The sequence below is a fragment of the Apteryx mantelli genome, chromosome 2 (assembly GCF_036417845.1).
Source record: "Apteryx mantelli isolate bAptMan1 chromosome 2, bAptMan1.hap1, whole genome shotgun sequence".
Taxonomy (NCBI): Eukaryota; Metazoa; Chordata; class Aves; order Apterygiformes; family Apterygidae; genus Apteryx; species Apteryx mantelli.
Genome location: NC_089979.1, coordinates 93098118 through 93124899, shown reverse-complemented (window position 1 = coordinate 93124899; position 26782 = coordinate 93098118). Strand labels below are relative to the sequence as shown.

At 41.5% G+C, this 26782-nt stretch overlaps 1 protein-coding gene across 1 annotated transcript in view; it reads left to right on the top strand.

The window, feature by feature from the left end:
• Positions 1 to 22628: 22628 nt before the first annotated feature.
• The window catches only part of PLEKHG4B (pleckstrin homology and RhoGEF domain containing G4B), a 65770-nt gene continuing 61616 nt past the window's right edge, over positions 22629 to 26782 (top strand). The window contains exon 1 of the mRNA XM_067291057.1: positions 22629 to 22870. Coding sequence (XP_067147158.1) covers positions 22814 to 22870 — 57 coding nt within the window. The 5' untranslated portion in view covers positions 22629 to 22813. The remainder of the gene's footprint in view (positions 22871 to 26782) is intronic.

Here is a 26782-nt window from a genome sequence, read left to right as displayed (position 1 = left end):
GACACAAGAACGTAAGTCTTCCTGCAGTGGCTCATGAGCCTATGGAATTTTTGCTAGAGGATATTGTGTTTGATAAATGTTTAATGAGTTCGGGGGCAGCTTGGAGAAGTACTTGGAATTTCACTGAGAGTATTAGATAGAGAAATTGCCTCAGCATCAGGAAAACTTTTGAGCTGAAAATAGTAGAAAGCCAAGGTCCTGAAGTATCATTATATGCTTTTCCTACTTTGGCTGGGCATCTGTTTATGGACAGATAGGATTTGGGGCTAAATGGACCCTTGGTCTAACCCACTATAGATGCTCTTAAGACATGTACAGAAAATATTCCTATGTAAATATTAGCAAATATAAATATGTAAATATGAATTTTAACAAATAGAGAAGACTTTCTGTCAAACATCCTTAGAATATTTTATTTTTTTAAAATATCCTAATCCTAGGTGGTAATTTACCATTTTCATTGAATTTCAGGTCCTCCCACACTGGTGAATTAACTTGCTTGCTTAGTGAGGAGAAAGAGAGATTAAAATAAAAAAAAAGGTTTTCTTACAGAAGAAGACTTGAAAACATGCTATCAGTACCTTCCTATTAACATTCTTTTTATTTTAGAACTTTTCTGTATTGTTCTGATTTGATGATTGTCGACTTGATCTTATGTTCTTTTGGCAGTCAAAATATATTAATAAGCGCCTTTGTGGGACCACAGATCTCAGACCAGTCATTCTTGGAAAGGCTGGTGGAGCTCTTGCTACATTTGTAGAGCTTTCATGGATGTGTGCTGCTAACTCTGATTAATTCTGGCTACTAAATTGTAGTAAATGTAGCCTAAAAGTAGGTGTCCCCTTTCCACATAAGCAGCTCTGTAGTTTCCACAGTCATTCTGTGTTACTAAGGTGATAGTCTGTCCCCATCTCTAGTTCATAATGCTTCATATTCTGAATATGTGTGGGAAAACCTGTTGCACTATCCTTAGGGGGCACAAGAACTCCTTCCACCTCCTGCACATTTTGCAAATGGCCAGACATCTGTGAGTGGTAATTACTGGAGAGCCAAACATCTGTGAGTGATAGTTATTGGAGACTCCTGCTTGTGGAGGGATGGAGTTACCTATCTGCTGACTTGACCTGATGTCTCAGGGTGTTTGCTGCTTGACAGGGGCCAGAATCTGGGATGTTGCAGAGAGACTAAGACTTGTTGGCCCTCAAACTATTACCCCTAGATGCTCTTCCATTAGCTCACTGACAATAGTGCTGGGGTAACATGGAGCATTTTAAGAGTAAATGCAGAGTTCTGGGGGTGAGGGTGAAGGGCAGATGACCCAGGTCTTGTCTTCTCAATCCTTCCATTGATGGGGGAAAGGTGCAAGTAATAATGGACTCATCCATGTCAGCATCCAGGGGTCAATATCTGGCTGTGTGGCTGATGTCGCAGGCAAGGTTTTGGCTTCAGTCACCTTCTCTGAGGAGCAAGGGTTACTGAGCTGGAATGGGATAGATATGACAGTTGGGCAAGAGCATGGTTGCAAACAAGGTTGCTAACCTAGTGAGGAGGGCTTTAAACTTGGTATGCAGGGGGAGGGTTACCATAATTTGAAGAGAAGTGAGGGCACAAGGGGCACAGCAGATTTGCCTAGGGGACAGCATAACGGGGGAGGCTCTCACACTTTTCCTGTAAATGCAGTGCTACCTGAAGCCCATCTCAAATGCCTGTACACAAATGCACATAGCACGGGGAACAATCAGGAGGAATTAGAAGTCTGTGTACAGCCGCAGAACTACCACTTCATTGGGATTACAGAGACATAGTGGGATAGCTTTCCTGACTGGGGTGCTGCAATGGATAGATATAGGCTTTCCACGAAAGACAGAGTGGGAAGGCAAGGAGGAGAGGCTGCGCTCTGTGCAGAGAAATATAAGGAGCTCTGTCTTGGGGCAGGTGATGAACCAGTAGAAAGCTTGCGGGTAAGGAGCAGAGGGCAGGCTAGCACAGGTGATGTAGTAGGTACATGAGGCCTTCTTTAGGCAGCTGGAGAAAGCCTCGCAATTATAGGTCCTGGTACTCATGGTGCTTTAACTACTCTGAAGTCTACAAAATGCGTGGGTGCAAGCAATCCAGGAGATTTCTGTATGTTTTAAAGACAATTCCTTGATGCAGATGAACTGACTAGGGGAAATGATCTGTTGGACCTGCTACCCACAAACATGGAAAAAATGGTTGAAGATGTGAAGGCCGAGAGCAGCCTTAGCTGCATTGACCATGAGACTGAGAGGAATGAGCAAGACAAAGAACAAAATTACAACCCTTGACTTTAGAAGAGCAGATTTTGCCTTGTTTAAAGATCTGCTTGGCAGGATCCCATGGAAAACTGCCCTGGAGGGTAAAGGGACCCAGGAGAGCTGGTTGATCTTCCTGGACAGCCTCCTTAGAGCACAAGAACAGTCCATTTCAATGTGCAGAAAGTTGAGCAACCATGGTAGAAGACCAGCATGGATGAAGATGGAGATTCTGACTGAGCTCAAACACAAAAAGGAAGTACACAGAAGGTGGAAGCAGGGACGGGCTAATTGGGAGGAATACAAAGATATTGCCCGTGCATGCAGGAATGGAGTTAGGAAAGGTCAGCCTGAGCTGAAACTAGCAGGGGAGGTGACGGACAACAAGAAAGATAAGTAGCAAAAGGAGAGTATGGGACCATTGCTCAGTGGGACAAGGACCTAGTGGGAAGGGACATGGAAAAAGCTGAGATACTCAGTGCCTTTTTTGCCTCAGTTTTCACTGATAAGGCTTGCCCTCAGGGCTCCCAGGTCCCTGAGCCTACTAGCAGAATGTGTTGGAGTGAAGCAGTACCCATGGTAAAGGAAGAATGAGTTAGGGATCACTTAGCTCCCTTGGATATGCCCAAGTCCATGTGACTGGATGGGTTGCATCCAAGGGTACTGAAGGAGCTAGCAAATGTCACTGTGAGGTGCCTCTCTATTATCTTCTAAAGGTATGGTGATTGGGGAGGTTCCTGATGACGGGAAAAAGGGAGCTATCACACACACCTGAAAGAAAGGCAAGAAGGAGGATCCAGGTAGCTACTGTCCAATATAACCTCAGCCCCTGGAAAGGTGTTGTGGGCAGAACAGTCTTGACGTGGGGAGCTTTTACTAAATTTAATTTATTGCTAGTTATCACAAACTTTTAATCACTGATTCAGGTATTGACAATTACAAAACAAACACTTAAGTAAACACTTTTCCTTCCCCCTTTCCCAGGCTCAACTTAAACCAAACACCTATCCCCCTTTTCCTAGTCTCAACTTGTCTCGTTTCCACTGCAGGTTGCACTCACTCTGTCTCTCGGTGAGGCAATGGGCAACGCAGGAGGTTGGAGTCATGCGCGTAATGGTTTCTTTCTGCTGCTCTGTGCTTCTTACTGGGTTTTCTCTGCTCCTTTGTGCTTCTCAGTGTCACTGCTCAAGCATAGTTTCTCCACAGGCTGCAATCTCTTCAGGGGTGTACCTGCCCCAGTGTGGGTTGCCCATGGACTGCAGTCCCTTCAGGGGACTCCCTCCCTTTGGCATGGACCACGTCTTTCCAAGAGCATGTTTCCAGTCCCATATCTCCTCAGCAGTCTTTCCATTTGCATGTTTCCAAATGCATCTCTTCTGCATGTCTCCCCAAGAGTGTCTCCTCAAGTTTCTCCAAACATGTCTCTTCTCCAAGTGACTCCTGTTCTTTCTTAAATATGTTTAAGCAGAGGTTCCATGTGCTGCTCTGATTGACTGAAACTTTGAAGTTTGATGGATTGTTTACATTAGTTTCAGAGATGGCTGGAATTAGTTGTGATTGGCACATAGTGCTTTCATGACCTATTCACACATAGATCATCCCTGCAGCCCCCTGCTACATAAACCCTGCAATTTATGCCCAGTACAGAAGGTTATGGAGCAAATCCCCTTGGAAGCCATTTTTAAAGACATGAAGGTCAAGAAGGTGATTGGGAGCAGCCAACATAGATTCACCATGCCTGACTAACCTCATTGCTTTCTTGATGAAGTAACTGGCACTGTTGACAAAGGCTGGGGAGTGGATGTAGTATACCTTGACCTTAGCAAGGCCTTGGACCCAGTCTCCCATAATCTCCTTATCACTAAATTGGTGAAATATGGTCTGGACAAGTGGACAATAATGTAGGAGCTGTGATCAGTGGTGCAAAGCCCAGTTGATGGCCAGTATCTAGTGGCATCCCTCAGGAATTGGTATTGGGACCAGTACTGTTTAATGTCTTCAGTAACAGCCTGGATGACAGGATGGAGTGCAGGTTTGTGGATGACACCAAACTGGGGGAAGTGGTAAGTACACTGGAGGACAGTGCTGCTATTCCAAGGGACCTAGACAGGCAGGAGAAATGGGATGACAGGAACCTCCTGGAGTTCAGCAGAAGCACATGTGAAGCACATGTGAAGTCTTGCATCTGGGATGGAATAACCCTGTGCAACAGGCTGTGGAATGACTGTCTAGCAAGCAGCTCTGCCAAAAAGGATCTGGGGCTGTGGTGGACATCAGGTTGAATGCGAGTCAGCAGCGTGCCCTTGCAGCAAGGAAGGCCAACTTAGTAAATGTGTAGCCAGCAGGCCCAGGGAAGTGATCCTTCCCCTCTATTCAGCACTTGTGAGACTGCATCTGGAGTCTGTATCCAGTTTTGGGCTCCCTAGTACAAGAAGGATACTGGAACAAGTCCAGCCAAGGCTACCAAGATGGTCAGGGGGCTGAAGCACATGACATATGAGGAGAGCCTGAGAGAACAGGATCTGTTAAGCCTGGAGAAGAGAAGGCTAAGGGGAGACCTTATTGCTGTCTACAACTACTTGATCAGGGGATACAGAGAAGTAGGGCCAGACTCTTCTTAGATGTGCACATCAATAGGATGAGAGGCAACAGACACAAGCTGGAACATGGGAAGTTCCAATTAGATGTTGGGAAAAATTGTTTTATACTGAGGGTGGTCAAATACTGGAACAAGTTGCTGAGAGAAGCTGTGGAATCTCTGTCCCTGGAGGTGCTCAAGACTCAACTGTGCAAGTCCTTGAGCAACTTCCCCACTACTTCCCACAAGGGAGGAGGTTATGCACAGATGGGAGCCAGCAGATGTAGGGAGAGACTACTGTGTTTTGGCATCAGAGTTAGCTTATCTTGGATCAAAATTGATACGAAAGAGTTGCTTTTAACTGTAGTTTATCCTAGGGTCAATTTTTCATCTTACTCATATGACTGATATCATTGACTTACACTTTAAGTATTATATTGAATTGATTTCTGACACTGATGACTTTAAGAGACTGTTGTGTAAATGACTTGAGCTGTATAACCTATTAAAATTTTATATACAGGGAAATCTACCGCTATTGGGATAGCATGTCATTTCCAAGAGTCGTGACTTGCTTACTAAGTATGAGTTAACCATATGGTGAATAATCCACATCCAAGTGTATATCTAAAATGGGGGACATTCTGTATGTTGGGAGAGAATTCTGTGGGACAAGTATGGGGTTCTGTTGTATTACTGCTTTATTTTGAGACTTTCCTTTACTAGTGAAATAAATACTGTTATGAATCTTTGCTTACTGACAGGTTCATTAGAAAGCTGATTGTACCATATCTGGGGTACTGTCTTTATTCATCTTTTAAGAAAGAAAAAGCTTTTTTATTTAGGAAATTCCTGGTTAGATAGAAGGAAGAGAGTTATGAATAACTGAATTCTGCTGAGAACAGCATTGTTTCAACCAGGAATAATGTAGTGCATGATAGTTCAGGGAGTGCATAAACAAGTAAAGTATAAGGGATGTAGAAGTTTTGTGTATTACTTGTATTTGAATGGTTTCTTTAGCGTGTCTGCTGAATATGTAAGTATTTAAATAACACTCCATGAAGAACTGGACTGTGTGCCCACCTAAAAGAAAGGCTAAATAAATTTTACTCCACATCTATGAAGTGCTACTTAGCTTTTTATTTTTTAAGGTAAAATAGTAATTATATATATTAAAAATCAGCCAGTGCATGCAGGTTTTGGGGTGAAATCTGCTTTCAGAGGACACTTGCACAGAACTAGAAGTTAAAATAGAAGTATATTAGATAGTCTGTATTGGTTTGGTGCATATCCTTTTAATAAGAACACAACTGTATGTTTTTCTGTTTTTCATGGGACCAGACCTTCTAAAGCTGAATGCCAATAAAAACACCTTGTTGGAAGCTTATTGTTACAAGAGGAGAGTGTGAGATGTGAAGAGAATGCTGTAAATCTGGTAGCTAAATTTGTTGCAGTGAAAAACATATCTGGTAGAAAACAGTTCTTTAGAGTTGGAAGGAGGCAGAATAAGCAAAACTAAATCCAGGAATCCTCTTTCCTGTGCTTGATTCAAACAGAAAAAAGTTATGACTGGAACATGTACCTCAGACTAGAAATAAAGCAATTTGCTCTTTTCTCCACTTACCTGAACCATGACTTGGCCTGGAATCTTTCCTGGAAAGAGTAAGTTACCCCAAGGTGAAATGCTTGCAGTATGTTCAAACAAAACCTGATAGTGTTTGCTAATGCTTGCAGTGCTGCATGTTTAATCATAACATAACTGAATGATTTACTTGCTGTATGTGTGACTGCTGTAAGGTAACGTTTTAAGTGTGGTGGTTTCAGAATGTACTATCTTAATGGGTAGGTGAAAGCAGCATTACAGGCTTGCATGTTTTTTCCCCCTTTCCAGAAAGCATTATTTGATCAAGTGGCAACAATTTATCTGCTAATATGGTTAATTTCTTTAAAAACATGAATGCGGCTTAGGAGTAAGCCACAAATGGAATGAGAGCATTGGTCTGAAAACTGCTGTTTTCATTTCTTATTTCTTATTTCATTTCTCATTTCTTATTTTGAGTTCCAGCAGAATAAATTACTCATATTTTATTTTTCTAATGAGGATGTCCTTTTATTTTCATTTCTGACCACAAGAATCCCATGAAGAAATGACAAAGTGATGGTAGAGTTTAACCCTTCAGAAGTGTCAGTAAACAGGAATGCTTTGTGGCTGTGGTTCTACCCTTCAGGCACCAGTCATGTTGCATCTTTCTAAACTCTTTTCATTATTTACAAGGAAGTACTATCTGACATATTAAAACAAACACTCTTTTGTTATTCAGAGTGAATCTGTATAACGTGACTAGCAACAGAGTGGTGGCTGGCACGTTGTCCTTGGGAATCTGAACCCACAGCTATGGGGAAGAAGCAAGAGAGAAGCTGCTCCTGAGGCAGGAACTGCTGAGTCTTGTTAGAACCCAGCTGCATGCCCATCGAGCCAGGGAACAGTAGGGCTCTGGGAGTGAGTTGCAATCACCTGCAGGTGACAGTACCACTCCCCTTATCACTTTAAAATGTGTGTGTTGGGACCTTGGCCAGAGGAAGACTTGGGAAATTTGGCTGCATCTGTGTGAAAGCAGGCAGTGTGCAAGGTGGCGAGACAGACTTGTAAGTTCAGTGCCTGACATATCAGGCAAAACAGTAGTTTATCTTTGAATATCTTGAGAGAATAAAAACTCCTCTACCTCTGTAAGAAAGCGTATGTTTGAGTGGTGTCTTGTCATACTGCAGTGAATCCTTCCCTTCCACATACTGTTATTTGGGTTTTTTTTAAGTCATTAGCTGAAAGAATAAGTAGTCTAGAATTCAGCTTGTCTTTGTAAGGATATAAGATTTGAAATAGAGAAGGCTTATAAGCCTGTTCATTGATATCAGCAAAGTTAAGATTCTTGTATGTTTTTGATGGTGGAGAGTCACTTCTAGGATGCGAGTGCTTACCATCTCTTCATTAGGAGGCAGGCAGCATTTTATTTGCAAGAAGGGGAGTTTAAAAGTGTAAGCTATAGACAAGAATGGACATAAAAATAGGTGCTAGTAAAGCTAGAATTTGTTTTTTCATCACTTCCATTAACTGACGGAAGCTGCTACTTTTGTGTTCATCTCTTGCATGTAAAAATCTTTAATGTCAGTTGTATCTTTCTGAGAAAACCTATACCAACAGACCTGTGAAAGTCACTTACGAATTTAGAGTTCAGGAGTGTTGGGATTGAAAATGTTCTTTAAACTGGGCACTTTTGTTTAAAAACCTCAGTAACTGCATGGTATTTGCATATGTAAACTTCTAAAGAGTCTGTTAAGCTCAGTTATTTTGACTCAGTAGGATAGTAAGCTTCTGTTGCTGCCAAGTGATTTCTGAGCGTAAAATATCTCAGGAGCAAGCTCTAGGCAGAGAACTGCTTTAGGAGGTTGAATAGCTCCCATGAAGTGAGTCACATGAAGTGAGTCACATTTTTAAAGCTAATTGCTGGAGGTTTGAAGTAATGACTTGGGGGGGGGGGGGAATGATCCCTTTGCTGTCAAAAAGGCTGCTCTTATAGCATATATGTTCTTAATAGCATATCATCTGTGCTCTGAAAACACCTGAGGAGTTTTCAGATAGCTTATTAGAGAAAGCATGTTGGTTGATTTCAGTGACAAGAGCACAAATTAGGAAATGAATCAAATATATTCAGAATACCTTTCCTTTCTGTTCTATTCTGTGCCATTCCAGTTCTGTTCCTGAAATGAAAATATTCACAGGAATGAGAGCTGAAAGTACTACAATATTGCCCCAATGCAGTAGTGACAGCTTCTTTCTGAATGTGTAAGTAAACGTGCTTATTTTATACTTTAATAAACACAGTCTGAGAACTGCAGAGATAAACTATAGCTGTAGTTCCTTGGTTCTAGTTTAATTCTCTGCAGAAATTTAACGAATCTGACGGAGCTGAATAGAGAGGTAGTAATTGCTCTCCTGCTTTGTTTTCTAAGTCTGTATGAATGTGCTCTGAACTACCAGTCAGGTAAGGCATGCTGTGTTCAACCAGACTTCTTAGCTTGGCTGTAGCCTTTCTAGAGCTGATAGCAGGACAGCAAGCAGCAATGAGAAAGTGGCTATGGCAGTGGAGTGAGTGGTGAGGAGGCACCAGCAAGTGCCTGGTGGTGGTAGGAGATGTTTTTGAGGGTTATAAAGGGGCAGTAATGAGTCTTGCTTCAGGACAGTTGTCAACCATTGTCTGCAACAATGTGAAAACTTATACCGCCTTCTTACACCAACTTCTGACATCAGCTGATAACAATTTGCTGTGCAGATAATTACTCCCTATTCTGTGGAGCTTCCTTGAAGCTTCTTCATTTGTAATATGGAAACTTTCCCAATGTGAGCTGACATAATAAGGGATTGAAATCATCAATTAATTTCATGTAGTTTAACATGACCACCTGATAGAATACCTTTCAGAGAATCCTAACTATTGTGTTCTTCATATCTTCCTGCTTTTTCACTCTAGAGAGAGCATGGAAATTTCTCAGAAATCAATATTGAACCTTTTCATTATTTTTTTCTTCTACATCAGAAATATATAATGTTGTCAAAGCAGTGTTAGTGTAAACGTATTACAAAAGTTCAATATTTCAGAATAATGGCTGCACACATTTTTCAGGTTAGAGGTATTTCCTGTATATGGTGCATTTTTTCCCCCTGAGATGCTGCTCTTTTTTCCCCTGAACTCTACTCAAGAAGAGTTCTGAATTTTGAGAATAAATTGCAATAAGAGCACATGACATTATATGCTCTCTTCAGCTGATATTCTCCAGAGCAAAACTAAGTGTGGTATCTTTGGGTGACAGAGATGTCTATGACCATGTAGAGTACTGAAAAAGTACACATCAAGAAACTAGAGAAACAAGGACTGGCATATGTGTATGGTTAGTTTTTTGTATGTTATATTTGAAGTATTTCAAACCACTCTAAAACACAGAGGTTATTTAATAATCTGACCTAAAATTCTTACATAAGGGAGTAGGTCTTGGGGGATTTTGAGGCATAAAACCTTAGAAATGTATGCCTTGAGCAAAGGTGGCATGAGGCCTGCCTGGATGAACAAGGTGCTGACTAAACTCAAACATGAAAAGGACATGTACAAGAGGTAGAAGCAGGGTCAGGTGACCTGGGGGGAACATAAGCACACTGTCAGAGTGTGCAGGGATGTTGTTTCAGTTTCAGAGCCCATCTGGAGTTGAATCTGGTGAGGGACATGATGGACAACAAGAAGGGCTTCTACAAGTATTTCAGGAACAATAGGAAGACTAGGGGAAATGTGGACCTACTGCTGAATGGGGCAGGGGAGCAGGTGACGGAGGACATGGAAAAGGCCAAGGTACTTAATGCCTTATTTGTCTTATTTTTTAATGGTAAGATTTGCCTTCAGGAATCCCAGGCCCCTGAAACCAGTCTGGAGTAATGAAGACTTACCCTCGGTAGGCAGGGATCAAGTTGGGGAACGTTTGAGCAACTGAACACAAGTCTGTGGGACCTGATGGGATCCATCCATGAGGGCTGAGGGAGTTGGCTGATGTCATTGTGATACCATTTTCTATTATCTTTGGAAGATCATGGTGATCAGGAGAGGTTCCTGAGTGGAAGAAAGCAAGGGTCACTCCTACCTCAAGGAAGGACAAGAAGGAGGATCTGGGGATCTGCAGGCTAGTCCCATTCACCATGATCCCTGAGAAGGTAATGCGGCAAATTGTCCTGGAAGCCATTTTCAAACATAGTAAGGACAAGAATGTGATTGGGAGTAGTAAGCATGGATTTACAAAGGGGAACCTGTGCTTAACCAATCTGATAGGCTTCTATGATGAAATGACTAGCTTGGTGGACCAGGGGAGAGCAGTGGATGTTTATCTTGACTTGAGCAGGGCTTTCAACACTGTCTTTTATAACATCCCCATAGACAAACTTATGAAGTATAGATAAGATAAATGGATGGTGGGGTGGACTGGCTGAACTTCTGGGCTAAGAGGGTTGTAACCAGTGGCCCGAAGTCCATCAGGAGGCCAGTCAGTAGTGCTGCACACCAGGGTGATGCTGCCTCTAATACCATTTAGTATCTTTGTTAATTACTTGGATGATAGGACAGAGTGAACCTTCAGTAAGTTTGCAGACAATACAAAATTGGGAAGAGCGGTTGATATATCAGATGGTAGTGCTGCCATTCAGAAGGACCTCAAGAGGCTGGAGAAATGGGCTGACGGAAATCTCCTGAAGATCAGCAAAGGGAGCTGGATCACAGAATCATTGAGATTTGGAAAGAACCTCTGGATTTGGGCCTGCATCTTGTGCAAGCCCCTGCTCAAAGCAGATCTAATTAGATCAGGTTTTGAATATATCCAAGAATGGAGACTCCACAATCTCTCTGGGCAACCCTTTCCAGCGTTTGACTACCCTCACAGTAAAAATGTTTTTTTCTGATGTTGAAGTGGACGATTGGAAATACATACATTCTAAGAAGGAGGACTGGAAATATATATATCATTATATTATTATTCATGGTCACCATGGGTAAAAATACACAGCAAACTTTTAAAATATACAGAGTTTGATGGAAAGATTAATATACATCTGATGTAATCGTACTGAATTTGTGGAAAGGGAAAGGATTCCAAATGAAAATCCTATGGCCTTTGGAAATATTTATATTAATGCTAAAATATAGGTATAATTGGTTATTGTGGGAAACATCTGGAGAGAAGATCCACGTGCAGCATGGAATGATAAGGGAATTTGTTAAAAACTGTCTATTCCATGCTGCTGCTGAGCCCAAATACTATTTTTAAGATGAGACCAACTAGGATTTGAGTTCTAAATAGTGTTTGGTCATAACCAAATAAGCCAAGCCAGAGGGGACAACTATAATACGGTGTATAAGCATAGTGCATAAAATTTCCTGAACTTATGTTCTGGTTCAGACAAAAATTGTCTTTAGAAAGATGTTGAGGTTGATTTAAAACTTGTTAGTGTTAGCCATCATTGTTTTGGGAAAATTGTTCCTGTGACTACTAACTCTTACTGCGTTAATTCCTTTAAAGTCTTTTCTTTATGATCTGACCTTGTCTAGCCTCAGCTTCCAACTTTTGGTTAGAATTGTGCTTCCTAGGTCAAAGAACCCATTATAATAACTTATTATAAGTTTATTCCTCGTATATTTTTAGATTGCTATGAAGTCCTCTCTTATCAAAGGTAAGACTAGGCTCCTGGAATCTGTCATTATAAGGTATGTTCCCAACGCTCTTGCCCAAACCTGTGATTGCCTGGAAATTTTCACAAGAGCTATTATATTGGTCTTTATGCAAAAATATATTGTGCAAATAATTCCATTTTGCCTAATCTAAGCTTGCCCTGTAACTTGTAGTTCAATAGGTTATTACTCACTGTGGCCTTGAAAGGTTGCATGGTGAGCCTGAGTTGGATGCATGTCTGTAATAGCTAAATTCAGCTTCTAGCTGAAAAATGTAAAATCTAATTAGCTTTATCTTCACCTAACAAAGGAAAATATTTTAACTAATACATAGCCAAATTGGTGATATGTGGACTTGGTAAGTGGACAATAGTGACTCTAAGGAACTATAAGGGCTGCTGCACTGAAAGAGTTATGGTGAATAGTACAAAGTTCAACTTGCTCCCAGTTGCTAGTGATGTCCCTCAAGGGCTGATACTCGGGCCGGTGCTACTTAATATCTTTATTAACAGCCTGGACATTGAGACAGAGTGTACATTCAGCAAGTGCACAAATAATAGCAAACCAGCAGTGTGGTTGATACACTGGAGGGCAGGGCTGCTATTCAGAGGAACCTTGACAGGCTGGGAAATGCGCTGGCAGGAAGGGACCTCGTGTAATTCAATACAGGCAAGTGCAGAGTTCTGCATCTGGGATGAAATAACCCCATGCAACAGTACAGACTAGGCACTGACTAGGTAGAAGGCAGCTTTGAAGAAAAAGACCTGGGGGTTCTGGTGAGCAAGAAGTTGAATGTGAGTCATCTCCTGCAGCAGAGAAGGTCAGCCATGTATTGATTGGGTTGTATTAGCAAGAGAGTAGCCATCAGGTTGAGGGAAGTGGTTCTTCCCCTCTGTTTGGCACTTTTGAGACTACACCTGGAGTACTGTGTCCAGTTTTGGGCTCCCCAGTAAAGAAAGAAGTTGGCAAACTGGAGTGAGACCATGGTGGACCACCAAGACTATTAGGCCCTGGTGCACATGATGCATGAGGAGAGGCTAAGAGAATTGGGTTTGTTCTATCTTAAGAAGAAAAGGTGGAAAGGGAGCAGTTACTACTATCTACAGCGACCTGACAGGAGAGTGTAGAGAAGATGAAGCCAAATTCTTTTCAGAGCTGCACTGTGATAGGATAAGATGCAATAGTCGCAAGTTGGAACGTGGAAAATTCTGATTAAATATAAGGACTTTTTTTTTCCACGGTAAGGTAGATCAAATATTGGAACACACTGCCCAGAGCGGTTGGGGTCTATCCATCCTTAGAGATTATGCAGAACTTGATGGGCCAAGGCCCTGAGCAGCCTGATCTAATTGGCCTTGCTTTGAGCAGGGTGTTGGACGGGAGACTTCCAAATGTTCTTTCCAACCTCAGTTATTCTGTGATTTTGTGATTAACTGGAAAACTGGTGTAAATGAGACATTAAGTATCATAAATACTATTTGAATTCAACACTAAGGCAGCTGAAATGCAAGAGGAAGATTCTGGAGCTCATGTGATGAAGTCCCGCATGGAATGTATTGTGGCATAAAGAACTTGTGATCCTGTGTTGCAGCTATGACTGAGAGCAGGAGATCTTTCTTTGAGGCCAAAATTCTAATTCTTGGATCAAAAATTATTATATTATTAGGTGAACCTGTGTCTATTTTCATAGGTAGGAGTTTATAACCCACACATGACAGGGAACATCAGTACCTCCTTCAGAAAGGTTATGCCTGCCATCCAGAAGGATTGACACAGTTGTATGGGATGTCAGTGTCACCAAAGCTGTTAAAAGGAGAGTGCTTCCATCTGATCTCCAGAATCCTGTGCCTTAAAGAGGCTGTCCATAAGCTGATAGAGGACAGGTATAAGCAGAAGCAGCTGTTTTTGTCACAGGCCTTTCTCAGTGCATGTTTGTAATGGAGCACGCTTTGGAAAAAATAGACTGCATTATGTACAGAGAAGCTCCTAAGCTACGGAGAGTTGAAAACTGATGCTGCTTAAGGTGTTAGCTGCCCCTCAGGCTACTGATCACCAGTTGTCTGAGAGAGCCTGCAGGAATGTGTGGCCTTATTGCAGATGGGCTGTATGACATAGAGCAAGAATGAGACTAGGCAGCTATTCTTCTTATGGAAAGAAGAGTAAGGAGGGGAAAAAGATTAATTCAAAGCCTTTTGTCATTCAGCTCATTTAACCTTTTCAGCAAAAAGTCATAATAGAATGGGAAATCAGAGAACACGGATTGAGTCATTTATCAAACAGCCAAATGCGCTGTGGTGCTTCCCAGTGGGGGGACAGGCTGCTGGGTCTTGTGGGTCACACTGGATAACATTTGCTTTACTGAGTGCATTGTGTGTAGATTCAGTATCAGTTTTCTGTTGCTACAGGTAATCCTGAGCAATTATAGGCTCTTCTACAGGTGAGATGCTAATGCATAAAACATTTTTAAATGTTTCAGATCAGAATTCGTATTGTAACAGGGTGGCATACAGTGAAAAGGGAGAAACATTTGGTCTTTGAGGAAAAGTGCTGCATTTTTTGTTGATGTGAACTCAAGATTGATCCCATCTAGGATGTTGTTACAGCTTTTTGACAGGTGGGGATTTTTTTGGTTAGGCTTTTTTTTTTATTATTTTTTTCTTTTGGTCCCCTGTATAGGAAAATACCTACAAAGAGAGAGCCTTGCTGAAAAAGTACTTAAACTAAACTTACCCTCATCAAGTCTGTTTCGCTAAATATTTATAAAATACTTGCTTACCACTATAGATCTAAGCTCACAGGCATCTGCTCAATGGCTTGCACAGAGCTCAGCCATTCTGCTTGGAATAGCGTAAAATGGTGTAAGGTCTGTAGACTGGCAGGGTCACAACCATTGAACCCATGAACTCAAAGGATTTGGGAAATGGGGTAATATCTTACTCAGTAATGTAAAAATCCTTCCCTATTAATTCCTGCTGTCTTGTCTGTTGTTTCTTTGGTGGTATGCACTCCTGGGATCCCCCACTAAGCACTTCTCAAACAATGCAGGCAGTTTATTCTTGTTGAAATTGCTGATTACCATCTCAGGGAATGGAGTCACAATTGCTGACAATTGTCACAGATCTTTTTTGAGAACAAAACAACAAATGTTTACCAAGGAAGAAGTCTCTTGACTTTAACAGCCTTCCTATTCTCAGGGAATCTCTGAGTTTTTCTTTGGGCACAGGGTGTCAAGGAACTTGGGCATCAGATTTCCTGTGCTATCCTGAACCATCCCATGGTGGCAATGAAGCTGCAGTAGCAGTGCCAGTTAGTGCTGGACCACTTTGCTGCTGCTGCTGCCTCCCAGGCTGTTGACCAAGTGATGGCATTGCTATGGCTGCAGTCCATTTCTCCTGGAGGAGGGGTCACTACTGCAGGGATGGTTTTTACAGACAGGAATTATCAGAGAGTCAGTTTGGGCAGGCAGAAAATCTGCTGTAAACCCAGTCTTTTAATTTTCCTCTTATATAATGTGTCTGTACAGCTGGTGGAGGGTTACTGAGGATAGCACGGGGTTACAATAATTATATCAATTGTATATGGATATACTATTGTACATTTATATTGTGTATTAATTGAATATAATTGTGATTGTACTAACGATGCCTTGCCCTGTTACTGTTTATTTGCTGACCCTGTTAATTCTAGGGGAGAAAATGAAATCCTGGCTGCAGGTGGTGGTGGGCTGTTTGGTAAAGCTTAACTCAGGAAGGAAGTTAATATGAGTTAATAAGATAGCTTAACGATTGTGTGTCTGTTCCATGGATAGGTGATGGGAAGACCATCTTATTCACCTGTACAAAACTATCCAGACCTTCATAATATCACAGGCACAGTGTTGAAGCGACTCTTTACATGGCTCCCAATGATGGTGCAGAGCGTGGATCTATGCTTTTTTACAAGTTTTTGACTGAAACAAGCTCCTATTGTTAGTCCTTTATAATCTGCCAGAGGAATACACTTGATATCACTTATAAATGCTTAAAAAGACTTGGATCTTGCTGATTAAGAACCCTAATAACAAGTCTGTGATTTATTGAATACATAAATTATATCTGATAACGTAAGAACTCTGTTTTTAGTAGAGTACAGCCTTGGGGGAAGAGAATGCAAAATAGACTTGTGTTTACCTTTAAAAGTGTCACTGTCATCTCAGAAAGACAGAAGTTCTTGTCAACCTCCCTTTTGCTTTTTGCTGAAATGTATTAAAATGATCTGGCTGTTTACATTATATCGCATCTTTAGCACCAAGTGGTAGATGCTGTTAGTGTGAATGGTAGTATTTTACTCATTCTTCTGTTAGTTCTTTATGGAAGGTCAGACTATGAAATGTGGACTAGATTTATTATCAGGTAGCTATTTTTGGTGTGTTCTAAGGATAAACAATTATGTATTATATCTTTGGTTCTGGTACATTCTCTTCATCTAAATAAAGTGCCAGAGGTATGCTTTTGCCAACAGGAATACCCTCTGCATTCCTTAAATATCTTTGGGGTAGTTAAAGCCATACAGGTTTAAATATCACAGAATTAAAAAAATATATATATGTCAAACTAAGCTCTTCCTGAAGTCAGTTTTTAATCATTACCACTGTTCCATATCCTGTTTCTGTAAGTCTCTTTCCATTAGGAATAAATATGTTTTGTCTTTTTGATAACTTTTTTGAGTTGTCAGAGCAGTTACAAGTATGTTTTAAAAGCAAAACTGGAAAATGTGAAGCAAAAGAATTTTCATTACACGTGAAAACTTTTTCTTTGTGAGAAGAGAAAGCACAAAGACAAAGCTGTGTACCTAGACCAAATTCTAAAGCTCCATATGTTAAGTGACCTGTGAACTGAAGGTTAGTTCTGCTTCAAACCATCAATACCATAGGGAAGACATTCAAAGCAAAAACTCTTAGAGAGAAATTACTGGGGCATTAGTGTTCTGAGAAAGTTCTTTGTCGCGCGAAAGGGAGGGATGGAAGGCCCTTCCTTATCTTTATAATTTACGTTTGCCTGCCAGAGCCCCCCTGTTTGAGGACTTTCCCTGGGTCAGTTTCACAAAGTAAAAAGAATAAGATTTTATTAAAGTGACAGATACAGCAGGTTTGGAATTGCCGTTGATAAATGCACTTGCTGCTACAATTTTTTTTTTCTATGAGCTCAAACTAACAATTAAGCGCTTTCAATAATAATATATTTTCCCGGGTAATGTTCAACGTTTGTCGGAGGCGCAAGTCTTACCAAGAGGCGTCCCTGTTTGGGGGAGGGAGAAGGAGGCTCGCTCGTCAGCAATCTCCGGTGAACAGGTCGGGGGTTCAATTTTCTTCCCTTCCAAAAGCTTTAGTGAGCTGTCCTCTGTTTTATAGTTGCTGAAGGTGGGATGTGGAAGTGCGGCAGACATACTTCATTGGCCAGATTGCCATTTGCACAGTTGTTGGGGGTATGCCCCCCTTATTTACATATCATTATGCAGCAAAGGGCATGATTTTTAATATGGTAAGCAGGGATAATGAGGCTAGGGGTACTATAGGTCAACAGTTAGTCTGTGAGCAGCAATTATTTTTTGGGATGCAACCCTTTGTGGTCAGGGGTGGACCGTGATACCTCCATATTGCTCCCACCTCTGCCGTGCAGCTGGAACAAACTGTCTGGCCTTCACCAGCTAGTTCGATACTCATGTTGCAAAAGGGTGGTGTGCTTTGGCTGCCACGTACTGTTTTTCCCGTGTGCCCCCTTATCTTTCTCCCTGAATTCTCTCTTGTTCCCTCATTCTTCAGAGAAGCTGACCATTTATACTGTTGGGCCTGAAAAAACAATTTAGAAAATATTTTATAAATTCAAAAAATCTGTCACTTCAGAATAAAGCTGATGCAACTAATACTTTTGGTTAAATATACATTCAATTCAAAATGTGTTTTAAACAGGCTAGTGTAATTTCTCCACACAGCAGTGGTCAGTAATCAGTACGGTTAGAAAAAAATGAGGAAACTATATATATTTCCCAGCACAGACCAGGCTAATGAAAGCATTCAAGACAGAACTTCTTGCTCTTGCTTCCTGGAAATATTTCTGTAGGCATTTTAAAAAGAGGACTTATATTGGTCTCTGGATCATGACTTATCTAGCTACCCTGCATTTCCACATTAGGTTAAGTTCTTTATGTGAAGAACTATCTTCTTTAACTTTTTTTATATATAAAAAGAGACAGTGATTCCAGCTAACATTTAAGCTAAAGGAGCATCATCATTAATTAATTGTCAATGTTTGATGCAAGCCTATTGCTATAAAATACAGTCCTGTTCCTCAAAATATTTGCTGCTGGATATGTTGTGTTTTCTGACTACTTATGCTAGAATACACTACTTTCAGTTGTAAGCGGTTGCAGTATCAGATCCTTTAATTTATTGGGGATTATTAGCATATCTGAATTTTAAACAATTATTACACACAAATCATGGTGCGGTGTGGGAGTGGGGCAGTAAAGGTGAAGTTAACTTAGGTCTTATCTACTCTGGGGTTAAAAAGAGCATGCTGGATTCCACTAAATGCCTTTGACCTACATTTCTTTTTTATAAGCAAAGTTATGACAGATATGCTGAAAAGCGTTGTGGTTCTGTATTCCAACGGTGTTGGTGAATAATTTTCTGGAAAGGTGTGTATGGTGGGTTTTGAACCCCAGTGGTGTCACAAAGTAATTCGTTTTATGGATGGAAAAAGTACATGTCCCTGAAGGAATTAGTGTGGCATTATGGTAGGTGATTGGCCAAAAAATTCAGGTAGTAGCACTGTGAGAGAGAATGTTAATTGCTCAGCCCAAAAAGACACTTAACAGAGAGCAGTTCTCCCCAGTGATGTCATTCGGCTCCGGAAAAGCTGAAGAATACACCTAAGGTTGTAAAAGACTGCCGTGCAACTTTTGCTCATTTTTGTGATCTCTGTGGATTGCATAAACGTGCTAAGTTCTTGAAAGAACAAAACAAGAACAGACACAAAAAGGCATGTAAGCTTGAGTTACTATGCCTGCTCTGTTTTGTTTTCTGACTTCCACGTATTCCTTTAAAGCTTACCTTGCTATCTGCACAACTTTGTCTTCTCCTTGCCTTTATTTAGCATTCTGTGTCAGCTCTTGAACTGAAACAGTTCACTGAAAGTGAAACAGAACAGTTTATTCTACTCCCTTTTATTGCTGTGGACAGTTGTTCTGTGCGATTTTAATGGAAAATTTGATTTTTTTTTTTATTTTGTTTGGTACTTGGGTCTTTTCTATGATGATTCTTTTCTATGTTAACTAAGATTTATTCTATGATTTGTCTCCACTTGGTTGTGGACAGAGTCACTTGGCTTTGTAATTTAAAAGGACATTATGTCAAAGATTAATCATAAAAGTAACTTTAAAATACAATGTGGTAGAGTGTCCCAAAGAGTTAAATGCTATCCTCAGTTAAATCCTAAACTATCTTAAGCTTTTTCCCCCAATCACTTCTAGATCTCTGAAATGCTTGGTGGTTGGCTCCAAGGGTATCCAGTGCCATATAATAGTCATCATTGTAAAGGGGACAATTTCACATGCCTATTGCATGTTCAAGCAGTTAGTGTCCCGTTTTCAGTTTGGTGTAGCCTGTAGCTAGCAGTGTCCCCCAGGGGTCAGTACTGGGTCCAGTCTTGTTCAACTTCTTCATCAATGACCTGGATGAAGGCACAGAGTGCACCCTCAGCAAGTTTGCTGACGATACAAAACTGGGAGGAGTGGCTGATACACCAGAGGGCTGTGCTGCCATTCAAAGAGACTTGGACAGGCTGGAGAGGTGGGCAGAGAGGAACCTCATGAAGTTCAACAAAGGCAAGTGCAGGGTCCTGCACCTGGGGAGGAATAACCCCAGGCACCAGTACAGGTTGGGGGTTGAGCTGCTGGAAAGCAGCTCTGCCGAGAAGGACCTGGGAGTGCTGGTGGACACCAAGTTAAGCATGAGGCAGCAATGTGCCCTTGTGGCCAAGAAGGCCAGGGGTATCCTGGGGTGCATCAGGAAGAGTGTTGCCAGCAGGTCGAGGGAGGTGATTCTCCCCCTCTACTCAGCCCTGCTGAGGCCACATCTGGAGTACTGTGTCCAGTTCTGGGCTCCCCAGTACAAGAGGGATGTGGCACTACTGGAGCAAGTCCAGCGAAGGGCCACAAAGATGATTAGGGGACTGGAGCATCTCTCTTATGAGGAAAGGCTGAGAGAGCTTGGCCTGTTTAGCTTGGAGAAGAGAAGGCTGAGAGGAGATCTTATCAACGTGTACAAGTATCTGAAGGGAGGGTGTCGAGAGGATGGGACCAGACTCTTTTCAGTGGTGCCCAGTGACAGGACGCGAGGCAACGGGCACAAACTGAAACACAGACACTTCCATCTGAACATGAGGAAAAACTTTTTCACTGTGAGGGTGACAGAGCACTGCAACAGGTTGCCCCGAGAGGTGGTGGAGTCTCCTTCTCTGGAGATATTCAAAACGCGCCTGGATGCAATCCTGTGCAATGTGCTCTAGGTGACCCTGCTTGAGCAGGGGGGTTGGACTAGATGATCTCCAGAGGTCCCTTCCAACCTCAGTGATTCTGTGATTCTGTGTATTTCTCTTGGATCATGAAAAGAGGTTTGGGTGATTCTGAAGTAAGGGCATGTTTAATACAAATGGCATGTTAAAAGGTCTCAGTAACAAATTCCTACCCAGCTGGACCAAATGTAGCAGCATGCCTGAAACAGCGTTTGTAAGGTTGCTGACGATAGAACTTCTTGCAGACAGAAACAGAGAACTCTATAAAGTAAGGACTTTCCTTTAAAGCTTAATGTATAAATCCTCTTGCAAACCAGGTACCCTTAAAGCAGTTAAAATAAAGGTGAATTTTCTTGCTAGTGGTATAATTTTATTTAGAGTCATTATTCTTCCCCTTATAATAGTCTTTTCTGATTAAAGACTAAGAGGAACACCCAATTTTCAAGTATTTCTGATTGATTTTTAGCTAAATATGCTCCCACTAAAACAGTCCCTCCAGTGAACATTTTCTTGTATATAACAAAAGTATTGCTAACCCCCTTTTATTAAGGGGGACGAGGATGATTTCAGGTTCTCTGTTTTCTGGTGGTGTTCTGTCCACTGCATTTTGAAAATAACCTTTTGCAGATAGCAGAGAGCAGCAATTTGTGACTCATTCAGGAGCGTTAAAGTGCGAGTCCTGAGCAAAGAGGTTATTTTTTCTCCTCTGCGACAAAGCAGGTGAGCGTGGGGGAGCATACCGTCTCCTGGGAGCGAATGCCTCGCAGCAGTTTGTGTAATCTCTTCTTTATCTGAGGCAAAGGCCAAAAGGGCAGAGCATTGGGCTGTGCACCCACGGGGGGGGGGGCTTGAAGAAAAAGTTTGGGAGTTTCCAGATGATCCTCCATTTGGAAAAAAAAAAAAAAAAAGATTTTGTTCCAGAAACAGTTTTAGTCAGTAATTTCCGCACAGAATTACTTAAAAGTAACTAGAAATGGAAATGAAAATGATGAAACTGTCACTTTAATAGTTTATGAACGTGTCTGAAATGAGTCGTGTTATTATGAGAATGATGAAAAAATGTATTTTTGTTGAAGCTGGGATTCTGTTGTGATGGCTAGTGTGCTGGTGTATGGTGGATAGTCGGGTCACACCTTAGAGAAATACATAGTCTAAGATTTTTACTGAAAACGAATGCTGTAATGATTTGACTCGGGGCATATTTGCTTAGGATTGCTTGTGATACTGCCTTTGAGCAGGTTGTCTGCAAACTACACCCTCCTTGCAGGAGTTTACAGTCCCATTTTCTTTTAGCACAGTACCCATAATTTCAGCCGAGTGGCTTACAATATCAGAGGAGGATTTTGAAGCAATATGCTGCATACTTAGTGCATAATATATTAACTAGTAAAGTCTTTGGGTAATGGAGAAAATGTGTAAACTGCTGACAGCCTGATTTAGCAGGCTTACAACAAAAGGTTTCTCAACAGCAGTAAGGACTGCCATGGAGACCGACTGTTAGTGAGCCTATCAGCTGCCTGCAGCCTCTCGCCTTGCTAGCCCGCTCTGAAGCTGTTTTTTTTGTTTTTGTTTTTGTTTTTTTTTTAGCTTTACTACCTGTCTTATTTTTGAGTATATGACTAGAGGATAAAGTTTATGAATTAGTTGCTAAGCGCCTTCTTGCAAGTTTTGTAAGTTTCTGGGGTGAGCGTTGGAGACGCTGCTCTTGCAGGCAGGAAAACATCTGCATTTCAGGTCCCCACTGCTTTGTTTTCTTTTCCCTTTGGCTGTTTCGGAGTGCAGGCGGGAGGCATGGCGGGTGGTGGGAGCAGCTCTTGTTGCTTCCCGAGGGGCTGCGGGGGGCGGAGGTGCTGTGCTCAGGGCCGGCCGAGGAAGTTGCATCAGCAGCGCCGCGAGCCGGGGGGAGCCGCGGCGCGCCTGGGCGCGGGGCCTCCCCGTTCTCACGCTTCAGCCAGCGGGCCGCGGGCGATGGAGAACGTGTCCTGAGAACATTTGCAGGTCGTAAAATCGCACAGCAAGAGGTGGCCTAAGATGGAAGCGATGTCAAGTGAAGTTAGTGGAATGACACGGGTGCTGGTACTTTGCGTTGTCTTGACAAAATGGATTTTACGGAATCTTTTTTTGCACTGAAATCAGAGTAGAGGAAGCCTCGGCATGAATCCCCACTCTCCAGCACTGAAGGCGAGGGGCGATAGTTACCTGAGCATAAAGGTAGGTTGGATGCAAGTGCAACCAGGGAGGGAGTAGCTGGTGGGGGGCTGTAAAAAGATCTTCAGAAAATCTTGTGTTTATGGATGCCAGTAATGATTTTATGATTATTCTAACCAGGTAATCAAGATGTTGAGGGAGCGCTGCAGTAAATTCTGCATTTTACATCTGTTTTTTTATTTCTCATCATGAGAAATAAACGAAATAAATATAGGTGAAACTTCCACAGTTTTCAAGAGTAACTTGGTCCCTGTGGCGAAGTTATGAGGGAAAGGGCAACACACTGTCCCGATTTCTGTCTTTTTGATATCATGATTATAAATTGTTACTCAGCTTTAAAACTGAGCACATTCAACAGGCTGTGTCTCACTGTGGAAAAAGTAGGATTTGGCACCCTTGGAGTATAGCCAAAGACTTTATAAAATAAACTTCCTGTTTGGCTTAAAGAACAGGTATGGTTTAGTGAAAGAGGACAAATTTTTCAGTGTCTGATAAGTGGGAGAAGATCCCCTTGTGTTTAAGTATTCAGTATTAGTTGTAAGTTTTTGAGAAAGTTTTGGATTTGTAGACATTCCAGTGGGTGAAGATCTCTTATTAACAATATTTTACATTTATACCAAATTTGAAATAAAAGTACATGGAGACATTTATAGTTACAGGTAGGAAAAAAGCATATGATTCCCCCCCCCCCCCATAAAGTTTATGCGTTAGGTTTGCAAGCAAAATAATGCCTGAAAACTATTTGAAAGGAAAATAAAATGCTTTTAGTATCCAAAAATGTTGCAATTAAAAAGGAAGTTTTAAAGAATGGACAAATTCATTGATATTTCAGGAGGGTTTTGTATGGCCCCTTCACTTCAAGGTACCTGCATTTGGGAAAATCAGTTGATCTTGTAACTTCTGAAGGAACAGACTGTGGGTATGGAGGCTTCTGTTTTATTCTAGAGGTCCTTTCCTTGATTGTCCACATCTAGCCCCAAGCCCTGCTTTGAAAAAACTCGTTACAAAGGTTGATGGACTGTGCAAAAGATAATGATTATGCTGGTCTTTTTGTGTGCTGATCACTTCAGCCAGACTAATTGGACCAATGGATATTTTTGGAGAATGTTATTGTTTTATGTTATTGTTTTAGGATAAAAATGAAAATTTTTTGGCAGGGTAAAATAGATCTTGTTTAACTATCAATCTGCCTGTATCATGCTGGAATATTATTACAGGTTTTTTTTTTTTTTCCCCAAGCGAATGAGAAGTATGCATACTTTTCCAATACGTGTGGATTGCTTTAAATTTTTTTCTCTCCCTTTGCTTTGCTGTTTGGCTAACGGTTTTCTGCATTGGTGCTGAGGAACCCTGTATGATGTCAGATTGAGGAACAGTGATCTAGACTGAGGTGGCAGTGCAGAAAAAGACCCTTTCTGAGTGAGTCTGCAAATTGCAGGGCAAAAAATTTGGTGCTCTCATGAAACCTGCATTTAGACCATTTGATCCAACATTATGTGTTTCAAAATGTGAGCTTATATTTCAGGGTTCTTCTATAGGTTTTACCTTCTGTTGAAAACCATTTGATAATCTTAGTAGTTTTTCCGAGAAGGTAGAATTAAATGGATAATTCTTGTAGGGAGGCCTTGCCACTGTGTATTCCACAGGGTTGTGTGTCTCCCCCCTAGCCCCAGCCTGAGTTGAGATCTGTAATTGTTAACAAGCCTGGCAGGTTGGAAAAGAGATTTGGAGTCTCTTTGGCTGCTTCTGGAGACCAGGCTTATCTCAGTGGGACTAAAACTATTACCATTTGTGGTCTGTGTGCGGTGACATAGTATGTAATGATGTCATATGCTGTGATGATGTTCTCAAGCCATGCTGCAATATCTGTTCTGTTTCTTGGGAGTCTCAAACAAGATTTGTGTGTGACCATCCAACACCATGGGCTCAGCATGCTGGATGTGCTAGAAATACGTTTCATATCACCAGTCCTAGGTGTGTCTCTACTGTAGGTTGTCTGCTTAGGAAAACGATCCATGTTTTCCTTATTGAATGTTATTAAAAAAGAAAACAAAAAACTTTTGTTGTGTTCTTGATAAAAACAATTAAATCTAGCAGCTGATTCTCCTTGATCTGTCCATAACTTCAGAACTGGTCTGCAACTTCAGAAACTGGTTCACATTCCTTGACATTCAAGGGGTATTTCAAGACCCATGTCTCTTACTTAGATGTGAAGAGTATTAGGAGTTATAAACTTGTAATGTTTCCCAGAAAACTCATATTGTACTTATCTTCATAAATATATTTTTAAAAAATCATGTGTTTTAAATCTCAAATGAGAGGAAAAATAATGGATATTTTAACACATAAATAGTATCAGGAAAGTTGTATTCAAGTATTTAACGTTTGTATTGTTTATCATGCAGAAGAAAGCCATTTCCAGGTGTTTCCTTTAAAAGCAGCATCTGGTAAAAATAACCTTTTTTAAATTGACTTGTTGTTTTGCTGACAACATAACATAGCTGCAATGATCTGCCTCACTCCCTTTTTAAGTGAGTGGGAGTACAGCTTCTTTAGCAAGTTAGTGGCAAGAGCTGGTGCCCATAAACACTCCCTAGCAGCCCAAATCCAGAGTGTTTGCTTTGGACAAAACCCAAGAAATGGATGATAATCTGAAAGTTTTAAAGTTGTTTTTGTCTCTTGCAAATCTTTTCTCCATTTGCTTTTGGACTTACTGCCACTTCTGGAACTGGGAAGTTTGTGAGTCTTTGAAAACCATCTGCTGCTGCTCTCCCTCATCCTTGGAACAAGGAATGACCTGAGTTTTTCTAGCTAAATTAGTTGAGGGGAATTGGCCACTGCAGGAGATTATTCCATGGCTGTCTTGTTGCCCAGTCTAGCTCACAATACACAGCTCATTCTGCAGGTTCCTGCACAAAAGTCAGAGACAGAAAACTTTGTACCCAAGGAGGAGCTATGGTTTCTATCCTTTGCTTTGCTTTATTCACATTTTCAGGAAAAAACTCTTTCTGTCCTTCTACCATCCTCTCTTGCTCAGTGTCCCTGGACTGGTATTCTTTACTTCCAATTCAGGTATGATCCAAAAGGAGGTAGGATACAGAAGTGCACATTCTGTCCATAAGCTTAAAACAGGAGAGATGGTGGTCAAAATCACATGTTACTAAGACTCTTGTCCTTAATTCTTTAAAGAGTTACAGCCTGTTCTTCCCCCTGGCTTCCCTTGGTCACAGAAGACTGAAGTCAGGTAGCCTTGGAATGGGAGTTGAGAAACAGCCAGACTGTACTGCCTTCTGCAGGGATGGGGGCGAAGTGCAGCCCTGAGTACTGGAGACTGAAAAAATTAAGCCTGAAGTTGGGGCTTGCTCTAAAAAGCAGCCCCTAGAATTGTCGGCATTCAGAGGTCGTGCCAAAATACACATCGTCCCTGGGAAGTTCAGGTTGTAGCGGGAAAAATTACAATTTCTCCCCATATTCTGTTCCTTATTTTCAAAGTTAGATGTGATGCCATGTTTTGGCTTGTGTTTTGGAAACTGGGTGCTTATGTAATCTGTCTCGTGGTGAGGATAAAGGGGCTAGTTCCCTTCTGGTGGGCAGTAGGATTCCTTGCCGGGCTGGGAGCTGCATGTTGTCAGCCCAGTCTGAAGTGTGGTCTTGCTTGGGGACTCTGACTTCAGAGCTTGCGCAGAGAACTGGTGGCTGAAAGCTGCAGCCAGCTTTCCGTACCTTCTTTTTTTATATAAAAAAATAGCCTTATTCAGTAACCTATTTTGCTTGCAAACATCTTAGTGTCATCCAAGCCTGCTTGGAGCAACCAGCGTTATCTGTAACTATACTGCATGTAGCTGTCCCCCTCTAGTGTTAGCGTGAATTACAGCAGGGCCGTTAAGATTTACAGGGTAGAGGACAGGATCTAGT